Source organism: Oreochromis niloticus, linkage group LG16, assembly GCF_001858045.2.
Source record: "Oreochromis niloticus isolate F11D_XX linkage group LG16, O_niloticus_UMD_NMBU, whole genome shotgun sequence".
NCBI classification, from domain to species: domain Eukaryota; kingdom Metazoa; phylum Chordata; class Actinopteri; order Cichliformes; family Cichlidae; genus Oreochromis; species Oreochromis niloticus.
This window is the reverse complement of record NC_031987.2, coordinates 22,601,757-22,617,670: the sequence shown is the minus strand read 5'-3', so window position 1 is coordinate 22,617,670 and position 15,914 is coordinate 22,601,757. Positions and strand designations below refer to the sequence as shown.

At 40.0% G+C, this 15,914-nt stretch overlaps 1 protein-coding gene across 21 annotated transcripts in view; it reads right to left on the bottom strand.

Moving 5' to 3' along the window:
- The window catches only part of mycbp2 (MYC binding protein 2), a 62,384-nt gene extending 48,693 nt beyond the window's left edge, over positions 1-13,691 (bottom strand). For 17 of the 21 annotated variants that reach the window (XM_025903636.1, XM_025903639.1, XM_025903641.1 and 14 more), the window contains exons 1-5: positions 12,947-13,690; positions 10,843-10,918; positions 2,029-2,244; positions 755-908; positions 365-561 (exon numbers count right to left, since the gene is read on the bottom strand). In XM_025903636.1, the coding sequence (XP_025759421.1) occupies positions 365-561; positions 755-908; positions 2,029-2,244; positions 10,843-10,918; positions 12,947-13,218 (915 nt within the window). In that variant the 5' untranslated portion in view covers positions 13,219-13,690. Of the gene's footprint in view, positions 1-364; positions 562-754; positions 909-2,028; positions 2,245-10,842; positions 10,919-12,946 lie in introns of all 21 variants that reach the window. The other 4 variants (XM_013275267.3, XM_013275270.3, XM_025903637.1 and 1 more) reach the window with 3 other exon arrangements.
- Positions 13,692-15,914: the final 2,223 nt, after the last annotated feature.

Below are 15,914 nucleotides of genomic sequence, written 5' to 3'. Positions count from 1 at the left end.
CATGTTTGCCAATATGGAGAGAAACCTGAGCACATGAGAGAAGGGTTACATGTTCTGGTGGAAAATGTTTAGAAACTGAAAATATCACATTCAACAGTTTCCAGCTTGTGCTTAACCAAAGAGGATCACATAAATGTCTGCGCCCAAGACATATGACTGAGATTTAAACAGGTAATCATGACAAAATATTGTGAAATCTCAGAAGATACTTGTTCTAGAAAGGCATAACAAAAAAGTACAAAGAATAGAGTGGACTGACACTCTTATTACATTGTCTTTGATTTTGAAAATGAATCCCAGACATGTAAAAAGAGTTAAGACACACGTGTACAATAAGTCAAATTTGTTTGAATTGGTTGCTTACCTGTATTGTCTGGCAGGCATGACTACCATTATTTGTGAGGATGGCAGAGACTGCCTGGAGGATCTTCCCCGTGTCTCCCCAGGCCACCACCAGACTGAAGAGGCAGGCACAGGACAGCGCAGTGATGGCCTGCCCCGTTGGGTCATTGGGTCCTGTGCTCCGGACCGTGGTCTCCAACAACAACTGGAAAAGAGACTCTGGCAAAGCAAAACAAATGGTTGGAAGGTTGGCCTTTTGAGAAAACAATACAAGTGTAATATCTAAAGATGGCTGAACAAAGTAATAACGAACATTATATATTTGGCAGATTCAACATAAAAATAAGCATTTCATACTTCAAATACAATAGGCTAATTACACTGGAATGCTTTAGTACACATACTGCTTTACCTAACACATCAGGTGGCTCAGTCTGGAAGCCCTCAGGCTGTTGTCCCTGTAGCATGTCCAGCAAGGCCTGTAGGCTACGCAGGCACAGCAGAGGGTGAGAGAACCGAGTCTCTTTTATCAGCTCAAAAACCCCACACAGGCCGATGCCAATGATCTGCAGACACACCAAAGGAACACCGTTTCTATGCGCTAAGCAACAACGCACTCCAAGTTAAATCGCTTTCTTTTAAATATTTTACAATAAACAGATAAGCATGCCCTAAAGGTTTGAAGTGGATGTTTTACAGTCAATGCCACTACATCCGGTCAGGGCCCCACAGCATGCAGAGGACTACGAAGGACTTAGATTTTGTATAATGACAGACCTACTTGGCTATGTGGAGAAGAGTGGAAGGCATTCAGCATTCCCCTCTCAGAATTGCTTGTTAGTGAATCACATAATGATTCAAATGTCCTTTCTTGTCTCATTGAAGAACTTGTTTTGTGAAAGCTTAAAATCAGTGTAACGAATATAGTATAATCGATTTTTTTTTAAATGTACAGGAGGATTCAAATGGCACAGCACAAAAAAAATAATGGAAAATTTCAAGACTTTCAAGATTTTTGTAGCTGACACTTCATTGAGGTTTACGATCAGTGTTTGTTAGCCACTGTTAATGAGCTGAAATTAAAGACCAAATCCCCAAATATATCATCAATACCAATCATTTAATAGGTATCAATGAGGATAAAACAACATTTATCTTAACAACACTGATTTGTCAGGATTATTTTTAAACAATGGAGTGTGAAACAAAGTGTGAAAGATATCTAGATTGGGACCAGTAGGAGACAAATCCCTGAGAGGACTGCATCATGATGGGCATCTGGGTTTTAAAAATAAATAAAAATAATTTTTAAAAAAATCTGTCAAATCCAAAAATGCTGTGAACGAGGGAGCAGCAGCACTCAGTATTCATAAGATGCAAGTATTTTAATTGAACAAAATTTTTTGTCATGCAGATGTAAATGTCAGCCGAGCAACAGCAGGGGCACAGAGTGAATTTATTTTTCTAACAGGCACATGGAGAAAAGGACATAGTTGGGGAAGCCTCACAGGATTTGGGCTGGGGGTTGTTTGAAATCCCTGGTAACACAAACCTCAATTATGACAATAAAAACGATAAGCCCTAAAGGATCTCACAGATCCATCAAAATAATACGCTGGCTCGCTTTAGTAGGAAGTGCAGCTAACAACAACATAAGCAGCTGATATTGCTCTTCCCTGCTTATACCTTTGGCAGCTTCACGGCTGGTTCGCGGTACTCCTCCTCCTCCTCGCTGTCTGAGTCGCCGCTCTGTACCGAGCTCCTGGAGGCCAGCGCCAGGGAGGCCTCTCTTTGCTGCCAGTCCAGCACACAGTGCCGCACGTTGCAGTAGACATTGAATGCAGAAGGGTTGCTGTGTAGCTTGATGTCTGGCACGCAGAGGGCTCCATCTAGACTCTCGGCCTGTGAGGAAACAAGAGCGAGGAGGGTCGGTTAGAAACTCCTCATTATAAACCACATTTATAAACTGTAACATCAATATTTATAGTAAAATTCAATACACTTTGGTACAGTAAAATAACTGCTGTACATGGACAAGTAGGTAATCCATTCCTCCTTTGTGTACCTCATGACTCAGTTACCTTAGAAGGAATTTAATTTGGCCCACTGACGATACCCTCCCCACTTCTAAAGCACATTGCCTACTGACCACAACAAATGAGGTAAGAATCCCTCAGAGAAAATCTCCCTAAATCTACACCTCAGGGACTCTGTGCAGATGTTTTCTGTTACATTCAAGTTGAAACAAAATTATGTAACCAAAATAAATCTGGAGTGTAAGACTTCTGCTGAACACCGTATTTACACGGTGAAAATAAAGAACTCTTCATTTTGCTTCGGACTCCTAAGGACACTTGCTTTTTGTACAGTGTTTCCCAATTTCAAGAACCGCTCGAGTGCATTTTCGCTGTTGCTAAATTAATTGCACAATATTCTGCATAAACAGTGCGCAAACGTGTCCTTTAGTCCATTTAGTTCGAGCTGAACTTAAAAGTTAAACTGGAAAAATGCTTAAGGATGTCTTTGCAACAAAAAAGGTGTTGAAATTAAAGTTTTAAAAGGCACTCAAGAGACAGATGACAAATGAAATAAGCTGGCATGGCCAAGTTATTTCTAAAAACAATACAAAAAATAAAATAATAAAAAGCGTAAACCATCACTGTTGTGCAGTGAGGTGAGAAATTTAAAGCAGATAATTCTTCAATTAAAATCCTCATTATGTTACACAATTATAATTAAATGTTTCAATTATTAACACTGAACAGACAAACAGTCTACAATCTCTACCCATGCCTACTGGGATTGGAAAACAAAAAGACATTTTAGAGAAGTGTTGCTGATGGTGCTTCTTGCATGTTGTTTAATGGTGTTACACTAAGTGCTGTTTGTAATATCAAGTCAGCCATCACTGATGTAAATCAGTTGGACCAGTCAACAGGGAGAATTTACATCCTAATCATTACATCAAAGCTTAAGGACTCCAATCCAAATAATCACTGGAGAAACTACAGCTCACAGAGAAACTTGATAAACTAACTGATAAGCTTTCACCATCCCACCAAGCAAAGCATTTTTAACTACAGTCCTGAGGCAACCTCTAGAGAATCGATTGTCCCTCTCTCCCAGTGTTGCGTTTTTGGCATCACAGTCACAGAGGGTTGTTACGATTTAATGTTGTCAGTGTTTTGTTTTATGTTATGTTCAAGGATTTGTTCTCGTTTCCTGTTTTATTGTGAAGGTCTGCGTCTCATGTGAGTGTGTTCAGTTTTACCTCTGTCTCGTCTTGTTGATTATTCCCAGCTGTGTTCCCCACCTGTGTGCAATCTCCCTGTGTTTCCCTGTGTGTATTTAAGTCGCGTCCTCTGTCTTTGTAGTTTGGCTGGCCCGTCTGTGTATCCACCATGTCTCATCCGTGTGTTTTCCCTGCTGCCCAACCGTCATCTGTTTTCTGCTCGCGGTTATTTGTGTTCAGGTTTGTGTTTCTGTTCAGGGTCAGTAGTTTAGTTTCCCAGTATAGTTTAGTTCTCCGTTCACCATTTTGTCCATCTCTTTTGTTGTGTTTGCTTTAGTGGCACCAGCCATTTTTTAGCCAACCTGGTTGTCCAGTTTAAGATAAAGCCTCTTCTTACCCACAACCTGGTATTCATCTTTTTTTTTGTTGCGGCCTTGAGCCGGGTCGTAACAGGGTGATGTCATCTATTTGGGAAGAAAGGTCATTCATTTTCAGCTCAAATCAGCCTCCAGCCCTCATCTAACACTAATGTCTCCTGCTCTCCTACCTAGCCTCTTGTGACCAAGTGACTGTGCAGTATTTACAAAGGAGCACATTGTCTGCACAGAGCACTTAAAGCCTTTTAGAACACAGAAGACTGTAACAACCCATGAAGCAAGGAAAATATGATTTCTGAGGAGATAAAACCGAATGGTAAGGTACATCAAAATCCTGCAAGCTGAAGCTGAGGGCTTAATGTAGGAAGCTCAGCATTTTTGGCCCATCTCTACAAGAATTGGATACCAAGACATTTATTGTTTGATTAATATTTACACAATTTGTTTGTGTCTTGCTTCCAAACAGTTCAAGCTTCAACCCTATATTAATAAGCATGAAGACGTTATTAGACTAGATGGTCATCGGATTAAATGTAATTAAAAGATTTGGAGTTTATGCTAGATAAACCAAAATCTGAAGTGCAAAGAGGTACTTAAATTACAACATAAATTCATTCCTACTGTTTGTTACATTAGAAATGTTCATAAATACAGAAAAAAGAAGAAGAAACAAAATGTGAATTAAAATGATTTATATGATCAAAACAATACGTTTTGACCGCTATAGGCATGCCAATGTCTCCATCTACATGAAAATTAAATAAAAGCTACTACAATTGCTTTAACTGTTACTTCTGCATCTCATCTCTATGACAGCACTAGGCTGTGAGACATTTGGAGTAGCAGCCAAACTCGATATTGTGGGTTCACATGCAGCACGCTTCACCAAAATAGCTTTTTACACCATCACTACAAGAGCCGCAGCAGTATAATGATAAATTAAATTTTTCAGAAGCATTACTCATCATTTCATGCCATTTGAGAGAGCAGTGTGGAGAGCACCATCATGGAGAGTGGTGTAGAATTTCCATATATGTTCCCAATACATTAGCAGTCCTAAGCTACTGCAACCAACCCTTTACTGAGCAACAAGAAGTCATGGACCACACATGAAAGATAAAGTTGAAGACAAGATATCCTGACTTTTAGTCCATAGCATCATGAATTTCCTAACAGATGTACTCTAAAACAAGGTCGAACATAAAACACCAGTCAGGCTACCAACTGTCTGTTTTAACTCGAGCTTTTTAACTCAAGAATCTGTGCGTGCTAAAAAGTGGCCTTTGATGTAGCATTTGATCAGAAAGACAGAAAAAATAAAATAAAAAAATAAAATAAGCTGTGAATTTTAAACCAGGTTATGTGCCCACCATCAGTTACCATGGTGATCTAGCCAGATTAAGTGAGAGCCCTCTTCAGCTACTTCCAACAATGAAAACTCTGACGTGAAGTTCAGCATACCTTGCTAACCCATTAATCAGGTTTTATACTACATCCCTGGTCTTTTGACAGATCACCTCTGTCTGCTAGACATCCAAGCCTACTTGCCAGTGATTTACATTTGTGATTAGGGTGAAATGTCTCATGTGCAATCAGCGATTTCAGAAATGTTACGCTACATTTGTTCTGTTTGTTTGTTAGAGCCTGAAACATGGTCCTCCTCACGATGAAAGTTCAAACTGCATGTGACAGGTTTCTCTGTGCTGACCGTTCCCAATTTAAACTTGTCAAATACCCAGAAACATAATCAAAAGTGACACCATTAAAACATGTGATCATAAGCAACTGCAGAGTCAAGCATGCAAAACTCACCATGCTGCTTATGTTTTGTATTTTTCTTCTAACTTTCAAACCACAACTACCCATGACCCAAACACACTCCTCAATTAAGTTTCTTCTGTTTCTATTCAGTGATGATTTAATGGCCTTCTAAAAGCTTTGAAAAGGTTGGTACACAACCCTTGACTGCACTTAAGGACAGCCTCACATTTTTGCTTGCTGGCTTTATGGAAAAATAAATAAATAAGGAAAACAAGAATAAAAGCACCATCTTCCAGAGGAGAGGCTTTCACAGAGGGCCTGCTGGTCTCCACTCCCATGCTAACGGAGTTGAACAGATATTAAAAAAAAAAAAAAAAAAAAAAATCATCATCCAGTAATAACTGAATGTTCAGAGAGACCACGTACCTCTTTACTCAGACTCAAGCATAGAATAGACAAAATGTTTATCGATGGTTATTCTGTAGCCCATTACCTTGTCGCCCTCTGCTATGTTTGTGGCTTTTAAGTGCACATGTTACATTTCAGTCACAGAACCATGTATAAAGCATCTACCTGGACTACTGGACTCTCTTGGTGAAAATCTGGTACAAACCATTAAAATTGTATGGACAAATTATAAACTGGCCTATTTAAGGCCCAATTCTAAGAACAACAGAAGAAACCACTTAATCTCACTATTTGCACATGAATAAAAATGCAGAGTAAGCAGAAAGCATTAACAAAAGAAATATCAACTCTCTACGACTGCACTAACTTTATAATTAGACAGAGGTGGCTCCACTTCACATGTTAAATTGAGGTGAGAAAAAGTAGCAAATACAGACCTCGCAGAAGAAAGCTAGCTGAATGTATGCAAAACACACAGTCTACCACCTCAAGCTCAGGATCTATGAGGAGTGTTCTCCTCAAGTAATTACAGTTTTTCACAGCTCCACAGAGCAATATACTTGAACATGGTCACTGCTGAAAAATGTGTGGTGCTATAGTTGCTGATCATTGTCATCACGTTTTCTGGCTTTGACCTGCAGTTTCTTCTTATTGGTTCCACATAGTATCATAAATAAGATGAATCATCAGCTCAAAGAGCATCTTTGATTTTTGAGGTATTTAGTTTTGTCAGCATATTCCCCAAAGAAGGAAATGAGCAAGAAGTGACTGAATAAAGAATCTCCAACAATAATACAATGGCCTAAAAATAAGGAAATGGAAATCAAGTGGAACAACTGACTCTGACACTTCAGCCTACATTATTTTTTAAAAAAAAAAAAAAAAAAAAAAAAAAAAAAGGGGGGGGGAATATATGTAACTGTAAAACAAAAAAAAGAATAAAATTAACTTCTTTAGATATTATGTATTTGCAGAATTGCTTTTGTTAATTTCTGGGGAAGTCAAACAGGAAATCTCTAAATAGACTTTCTACAAGAATCTGTGATTAAGATTGATATAGACTTTTTTGTAATAAACAGATCGCTGATGGGAAACAGCCTCAAAATTCAATAATGATATTTAAGGAACTTTGCTATAATTATATTTATGATGATGATATAGAAAATACTGGACAACATTTTATCGATTACTGAAGCTTGCAGGGCAGTAGCATTTATCAGTCCAAATGAAATGAAGGGCATCTTCCAGCATTCTTTTCCAATGAGCTGCTGTCATTGATGACAGAGTATCTCATTCAAAATGTGAATCTACTGCTGCAAGGTGCCAGCAGCATTACAGAGAAATAGTAGTGACACAGCATTATATGCAGTGTCACAGAATAAGTCAAATGTAATGTAGGCACAAAAGTAGTAAGATAACATCTTAACAGTTTATTTTAGCCATGACTTAAGTGGCATATCCTTGTAACCATTCAAGAGCTGCACAATACTGTCACATATTAAAACTGAAATTGAAAAATATTTTCCACCTGGTTTTTCCTCGGTTCCAGCTTTTAATTGCTGAAGCCCTCCTTTTCCACCACACAACCATGTCAGTAGTTTCCATCCACGTTTGCTCTTCCTTTTGACAGGAGCGCTCCAGCAACACTTGATTGAGTCACTAGTTTACTTTTAGGTCAATCACCAGTTCTAGCATCTCCCCATTACGTCCCTTCAGAGCCTGGATATACTGAACCTTGTGTTTTTGACTTAAGTGGTCAAACAAGTTTGTTGTTTTCACCTTTAGCTACAAAAGCTTTATTGGATATTTGGCAAAATACTGTGCTTTGTTGAAGGGCATACCTTCCTCTTTTTAGGCACTAAATTGTCACTTGAGGTTGATGCACTGCTCTCATTCTCAGACATGTCTGGGCTTGTGTTGTCATCCTGCCTAGGGAATTATTACTTTGATCTGATAGCATCTTATAACCTACTTTGTTTTTAACCAGTATTAACCCAAATAATATGGCCCAGCCCTACTGGTGACATTTGAGCACTTCTTTTCCATTTTGATACCACAGCACATTAAAATGCATAAAGTATTTATTTCTTCTTCGTTTGCTGAAAAGCGTGCAGAAATAGAGACGCTATTGATTACATTTGCCATGTTATTCGCCAAAATTATTTCACATTTCCCATGTATACTGTCCTCTGCACGACAGTTAGTCAATCATGTACAGTTTAGTCTAAAACATTCATACAGCTACAATGTAAAAAATAAGTTCAAATACAGGAAGTGGTCACATTTATTTAGTGCAGCAACTAAAGTACATGCAATTGAGGACTGGAACAAACACATTAACTCTCAACAGTCCCCAGACTTTATTTCCTTCACATTTATTAATTTATTAATTTTTTAATGAATTAAATCCAGGTTTTAGATGCCTAACCTTCCCCAGCACTTGCATTATTTCACAAACCACCTGAAAAAGCTGGAAATTGTTTGCAGATGCAACAGTCTGAATATTGTGAAGTGGAAATGTGCTCTTTATGGAAATTTCCAAACTGTAACTTGCAAGTGCAGAATAGTTGTATATGAATATAACCTTAGGATATACTATTTAGATGTGATGTTTTAGGCATTCCTTTCTTTGAATACATTAAAGTATTAATTACACACACACACACACACACACACACACACACACACACACACACACAAAAAAGAACTGCTGCAAGAACAACACATCACCTGTGGTGTGTGACACAGGTAGGGGAGTTCCCAGTGTACAAAGACAGCATCACGTTAGGCTCCCATAGCATGACTAATTTAGAAAGCCCTCACATCTACTAAATCCACTGAATGAAATGTCTCATGCTCACTGCCTGTGTTTGTCTTTAATAGATTTTAAAGACATTATTATACAAGTTTGACAGTATTCTTTTGAATGTATTACTTTGCACCATTATGTTGGTATTATAATGACAGTTTTTTCTAAATGGCACAGAAAACACATTTCATTGTACACAAGACATTACATCATCCTCTTCATTAGGATGATAAGTGTTTATGCTCTGGCTTTATGCTCACTCTACTTTCACGTTTGTAAGCACAGAAGCAGACAGGGAGGGGGGAGAAAAATGCTTTCAAACCACACTCTTGTCTGACTACACGAGTGTCAGAGGCGTGAAAGAGCAAGAGTGAGCACAACACATACAAATAGAGCACGACTGCCAGAGTAACAGCCCACGTTTTTATGCCTCCCTGCCAGCCAGCCTTGCCTACCACACAGAATATCTTATAGCGTTGTGAGCAATTCACCCTGAGCTGACTCGGCCACTCCACGCTAGATTGCTTGTCTGGAACATTTGAGGAGAAAGATGACAAAAGAAGTCAGAGTAAAGCCTCTTTTCTCTTCTGCTATTATCGTGTTAATCTCTGTTGCTTATGCCTGTAGGATGCTCAAAAACTAATTTTAAAAACAGTCTAACAAATAAATACAAATACGGGAAATCATGAAAGGAGACCAAGCTATCAATCACGAGAAAAAATAAAAAAATAACATGAGACATTATAATCAAAGGTGACTGTGCTTATTGCAGATTTTGTTATTAGAGCCTTTATTTACACGTGAAGGTCTCACTGAGTTTCACACCTTCTTTCTTTTTTTTTTTCTTTTTTTAAAGGAGTGACCTGGCCAAGAGGGCAGCAAACAAACAGAATGCAGTTTATATGCAATAAAAGGTCAAGGGAAGAAAAAAAACAAAAAAACCCATTTAACTTGAACTCATTTTAAGACCATCTCCTTGAGAAGCAGAACAAGCCCTTTAAATGACTTTCATTCTCCCACAGCAGCTCAAACAACTGTTTTTATACATCTATGGAAACAGATACATGAGAACCAGGCCACGTATCTGTGAGGGGGGTGAAGATAGCTCTCAACTCTTTGCCATTTGATCACAGCATAAACTGAGATTTGTCTGCATTTAACACCAATTTAAGTCGAGTTGACTGGGACTGAACAGCATCAAAGGCAGACTGCAGGTACTCATGGTTTTGTAGTACAAAAAAAAGATGAGCAGTCCAAGGTTAAAACCTATAAATCTTAGGACCCTGCGAGGTCTCCACCTGAAAGAGAAACAACAGCATCCTCTGATGCAGGCTGGGATCCCTCTTTGGAAGGAGGAGACTGAAGCAGGCAACTGTTGCCGTGGAGATGTGGAACACATTAGGTTGCTCGGCAACAGGCCATCATGCACAAGTCAGAGCCACTCCCATGTGTCTCTCATTCTGCCTATCCACCACGCAGCTTCTTGTGCGGACGGGCTTACTGGCACCCGACCGACCCAGACTTAACGAAAACAACATTTGCGCCAAATACCCTCCAGACAACAGAGGAGCTAATCTCGCCTTTAATCTCATCCTTAATCTGTTCAATTCGTTCAATACAGTCAAGCCAGCTACAAAAGACAAATCAACGCATTTGCAAACGTGACAGTTACAAAATAAAACTGATGTTTTCATTTACACGAGGAGAGAAATTTAAGTACATAAAGTATACAATTAAGCTTTATTTTAAGGAGGACTGAGAGGGTTATGAGTGATTATTTCCTACTAGAATATTGCTACTACTTTTTATAAAGTAGTAGCAATGTTTAATAAGGATTTACAAATACAGCAAAGGTAGTCCAAGTCAAAGTTTAATATTGCCTAACAGCTTTTAGACATTAAAGCATCTCTTACCTTTGTTCTTGATTTGACTTTTGACTTGACCTTCTGTCGCCTTTTAAGTTTCTTCTTACTCAATGCCTTCTTTCCCCTGGAAGCAAACAGTGATCAGTTAGTTTTGCAAAACTGTGCTCTCTTTTAGCAAAAACGCTGGACTTCTTGTCAACACTCAAACCATGTAGAAAGCTTGCTCAAGCTATCATCCAAAGGTGAAAGTGTAAAAATGAAATGGGCACAACTGGATCACTTTATTTTTAAAGCAAAGGTCAAAATTGTACTTAAAGAGACAGCACATAGGAACACTTCAGACATGAGGGAAGGTAAACATTTCTTCTTCATGCAAGGTTTCAAACTATTTCAATGTCAAAATCTTCTATTCTTTCTAACGTCCCACACAGCTGTGTCGATTTCATTTTTGTTTCACTCTGCAGAGCGAGCAAAGCGGAGATCTATAAGCGCAGTTCACCTTGCTTAACCGCCATAAGTGCGTCAGGAAATTCACATTCACTGTTGCCTCTCATATCAAACCTTCCCAAAATAGGCACTAGTTTGTTTCTGCAGAAATTCCCCTTTGATGCCTTTGAGCTGTCACTTAAATCTGTTTTGCAATGGCTTTTTGTGGCCAGTCTCTCTTACAAATCCACCTGTCAATAAGATGTAATACGAAGCTAGAAATAGAAACACCACTAAAATTAGTAACCACAGTTACTCACTACAAGAAAAAGCATTATAAAAGATTTACAAGTTTTAAGTGTCCTATTTTTTTTTTTAAACTAAATAGCATAGCTGAATATTGCTTTCCAGCACCATACAAATAGCATAATAGCAGGTCTCAATCAAGACTGATCCAGATACTCCTTTTTACCAACTTTCTCCAAAGAGCTTCCAAAACAGGCCAACTGAGCATGCCTATGAGTTTTTAAATAAGCAAATTAGTGGCAGATGTTAGTTGAAAAGGACATGAGCAACCAACTAGACAGACTGACGATTTTCTTCTGCCTGCTCCTTCAAATACACCAATTAATTCAGCATTTGTTTATAAAAACAGAGTAGCGTTCAGCATTATGTTGGCCCTTGGTTAAAGCAACCATTGTACACACTGAAAACAGCAATTGGATTTGTGAGGGGAGGATGCAGCGATGATCCAGCTACTCAGTCTACAATCTGACTGACTAGAATGACGTAAGTGTATTACCCGCTTATGCTAGAACAGCAAATGAGTTCAGCCACTTCCCTACACATCCTCACCCAAACACGGCTCACGTTTCAAACAAGTGTGTGCACAGTAGCAATAAGCAGTTAATGTTTTGTGTTTGTTTGTTTATTTGTTTGTTTGTTTATTTTTAATAGACAACAAGCCAAAGTCAGCCTCGTGAATTTTTTCCTCCCCCTTTAACCGGTTTAAGTTAAGGTAACCTGGTGAAAGGTCGGATGCTCCGAATAGCTAGCTCACAATGACGCCGTTGGGCCTAATTAGACACACAACACCACTACTTAACCGGTAATAATGGGTGACAATGAAGTAAAGTGACGGCTTAATAAATAAATACATAAATAAACAAACATATTACACAAGTGGGGCGCATGTTTGCATTTAGCCGGATCGCACCTCACTCAAAACATCACAAACTACTCCCATGACAGCTAGCCGGCTAGCTCGTTTTGGACGCGAATCCACCCCACGGAGAGGTTTTTCTCGAGTGGACATGTCTCGAGTAGAAAAACCTTGCATTTTAGTTGCAGTGTGTCAGTTCATAGCCGAAGCAGTTTGCACCGGGAGTGCAAAGCCCTCGCATCAGGGTGAACTAACGTAACGTTAGCTTAGATGGCTCCCATAAGCTAAGGAAGTCGAAGTCAAAATTGCTACCTAGCAAGCTAACCCCGCAAACAAATTATGGAGTTCCTGACATACTACCCGTAGTTAAAACATGCGCTTGTGTGACAAAGAATGAGATGCAACCAAAACCATATATAATAAGAAATATGCGTGGAAGTTAGCTCATTGGTATTGACTGACGCACCGCTGAGCAAGGGTTACTCTTAGCTTCGTTAGCCTAGTTAGCCCTACAAATGACAGCCCAGCCTCCGTGATATTTTTGATTTCATTTTATCCGCTCACCTTCCTTGATTTATCCCTTGCTCTTTATCGTTGATGGCGGTGGTATAAATCCGTCTGTATCTCTCCGCCAGGGCTCGTCCTGAGAGTAAAAGCTGGTACCGAGTCCGACAATCCGACTGGACTCCGGGTGTCGGGCAAGAACCCATCCCCGAACCGACGGTGGAGAGGTCGGCTCCTGCTCCAGAAATGACCCTGACACCCAGCCCCATCGACGGCGATAAGGAGGGCAGAATCCCACCACCGGCGGCCGCTGCCGCAGCAGCACACATCATCGTTTTGCAGAACAATGCATATATATGTATATATTACACAAAAGATATCACAGCCAGATAATCTCTAGCCATCAGGCGCAATCCACGTGTCGATGTATCCGCCACATGTCACATCATTTGTCGGCTACGAGCTGCGAAAAAACCACAACGAGCATCCACGGTCCTCAGTGGTTAGAAGCGCAAATTGTAGCCAATCTGGTGGTGCAGCTAAAAAACCAGTGTAGTCTTGCGATCCGGCCGCAGCGTCAACACGGTGCTCGACTCCAATGACGATCCTCTCAAACCATAACTGAAATTTCTCGCGAAAAAGCAGAAACGAAAGCATTCATTTAGAAAAATCGCATTGTCGAGTTTCGTTTTTTGCTTCGTTTCTTGAATATCTCTTGACCCCGGAGAGGCAGCACCCTCAGTTGGGCTGCCATCTTAGCTCCATCATCCCTCCCCTCCCTGGCCGAGCCTTGCGTCGCCAGCATGCCGGGATATTTTCATACGTCTGAACCGAGCGATGCTATCATTGATTTAGCTGATCAATTACCTCTCTGTGTACACAATCGCTGCAAATGCGTAGTTCACTTTTCTTTCTTTCTTTTTTATTACATCAGAGAAATAATCGTCGAGGCTAAGGACGGCCTCATAGATCAAAGGCAAACCCGCAGGGCTATTTTTTGAACACTGTGCACAGTTGGATTGTGGACATTTAAATTGTAGAAGTCAATACACCAAGGGCCCCTCCCAGGTTGATCTAAAATTGGCACACACACATGCACAGATGGATTGCTCTTGGAATCGTTGTCCGCAATAAGAGTGACCTTTAAAAACAGAGTTGCATATTTTTAAAACTGTTTTGATTTTTTTTTTTTTTTTTTTTTTTTTTTTTTTTTTTTTGTTTGCTGTACTATTCCGTTTAGCATTGCTCCATTTACACAGTGAACCCTGTGTAGCTGTGAACCCTGCCCTTTGATCTACCTTCTTGAACTTCTCCTTAGCTGGCACCAGGACTGCAGTTATCGATCTGCCGTCCCTGTTAATTGATCTTCACCGTGCTGCTGTGGGGGGATTGTTCACTGAGTGTGATTGTTTTAGCTTCTCATTACTGCCTCAGAGTAAAGCTGCACACTACCGAAGTGCGTCAGCTATGCATTACCCAGATTGCGATGGTGATGGCGATATTTTAAAGGGTGACACAAGGGTGCAGGGGGAGCTGCGGAGCTGCAGGGAGAGAGAGATAATAAAAAAAAAAGGAGAAACACTGTGTTGGGTAACATCAAAATAGAAGCAAAGGCCAAAAAAACACCCTACTGCAGTATAAGGTTTACAAGGAAACAGGTGCTTATACTTTAGTGTGTGATATAGCAACGGATGATGCAATTAGCAGGTCATGTTTCAAACATGCTTGGCTGCATCCTTTTAAATGTCTGTGCATGTGGAGGGATGTTTGCATTTATTTGGCGACAGAGAGGGAGAAAGAATGACAAAGGGGTACACAGGCCCTAGTGGTGCTTTATTGGCTGCACAGCATTGCAATGGCCCAATGACAAGAGAGAGGTAGGTCTGCTGTCTCTTCTCATAGCAACCGAGAAAGCATTCAGAGATTATCAGTGTCAGAGTGCAAGCATGCATCTCCCATGACAAAACCTGAAGAATTGTGCTCTCACAGCTGTCATGTGAAATATTAGAAGTGAAAAGCAGCTCTCTTCAAGTGCATCATAGCAGTTGTAATGGTCTCTACGTGGCAGGTTATGAAAAGAGCACGATTCGGTATTGAAGATGCAGTCGCATCCAGAGGCTGCTCCCTTATTAACCCCTGGTTTTCTCAGCTCTGGCCAGTTACAGTAAATAGAGGGAGGAGGGGCAGGGATGCCTGGGCAGAGTGGAAGTCCATATAGGACACAAACATGAGCAGAGCTGACAGAGATGATATCCAGCCCCCTCAGACACACACACAAACACACACACACACACACACACACACACACACACACACACACACACAGGAGATGAGGCTACTATTAGAGTCTAAGTAGGTTGTTAGGTTTTACGTTTTAGGTTATAACCCTGATCTCTTAATATCATAGTGTCTCAGCATCATCAGTATTGACCTGACATAATGTGCCTTGACAAAATCAACTATATGGATAGAACTATGTCAGCCTTCATTCATCCTGGGAGATGAAATGTGGTGTTTAAAGTTCAAGCAATTAGTTTCAAACGTGGGTAATCTTTTTCAAGCATCTATCGTATTTTGTTTCTTTTCATTCATTGAGAATATTAACGATCTAAAACCCAGTAGGACTGTGTTTCTAATGGCAGCTAATGACTCCTAATGTGTTTCTCTACATGACTGGAGAGGAAATTAATTGGTTCCTCGCACACATCGATGTGCCTCATTCATGCTTGAATGAAAGTGCTGATGTTGACTCAAACCTCTTATGTTCAGATTGCTCGGATTAGAGTGAAATGCATTCACTGCATTATTATATGATTTTTTCCAATTGTATTTCTTCTAAATAGTGCAGTTGTTGCATGTTACAGCACCATACTATAAAGGAAAACTTGAGCTCTTTGTCAGGCAGCTAAATTGTTTTTTGTGGGGGCACCAGCTTCCAAATCAAATACAGGGAGCTATACCTGCTGGGGTGACCCTTTGTGACTAAAGGGGCAGCTGAAAGTAGCTTCTGCATTTATCTGTTTGGTAT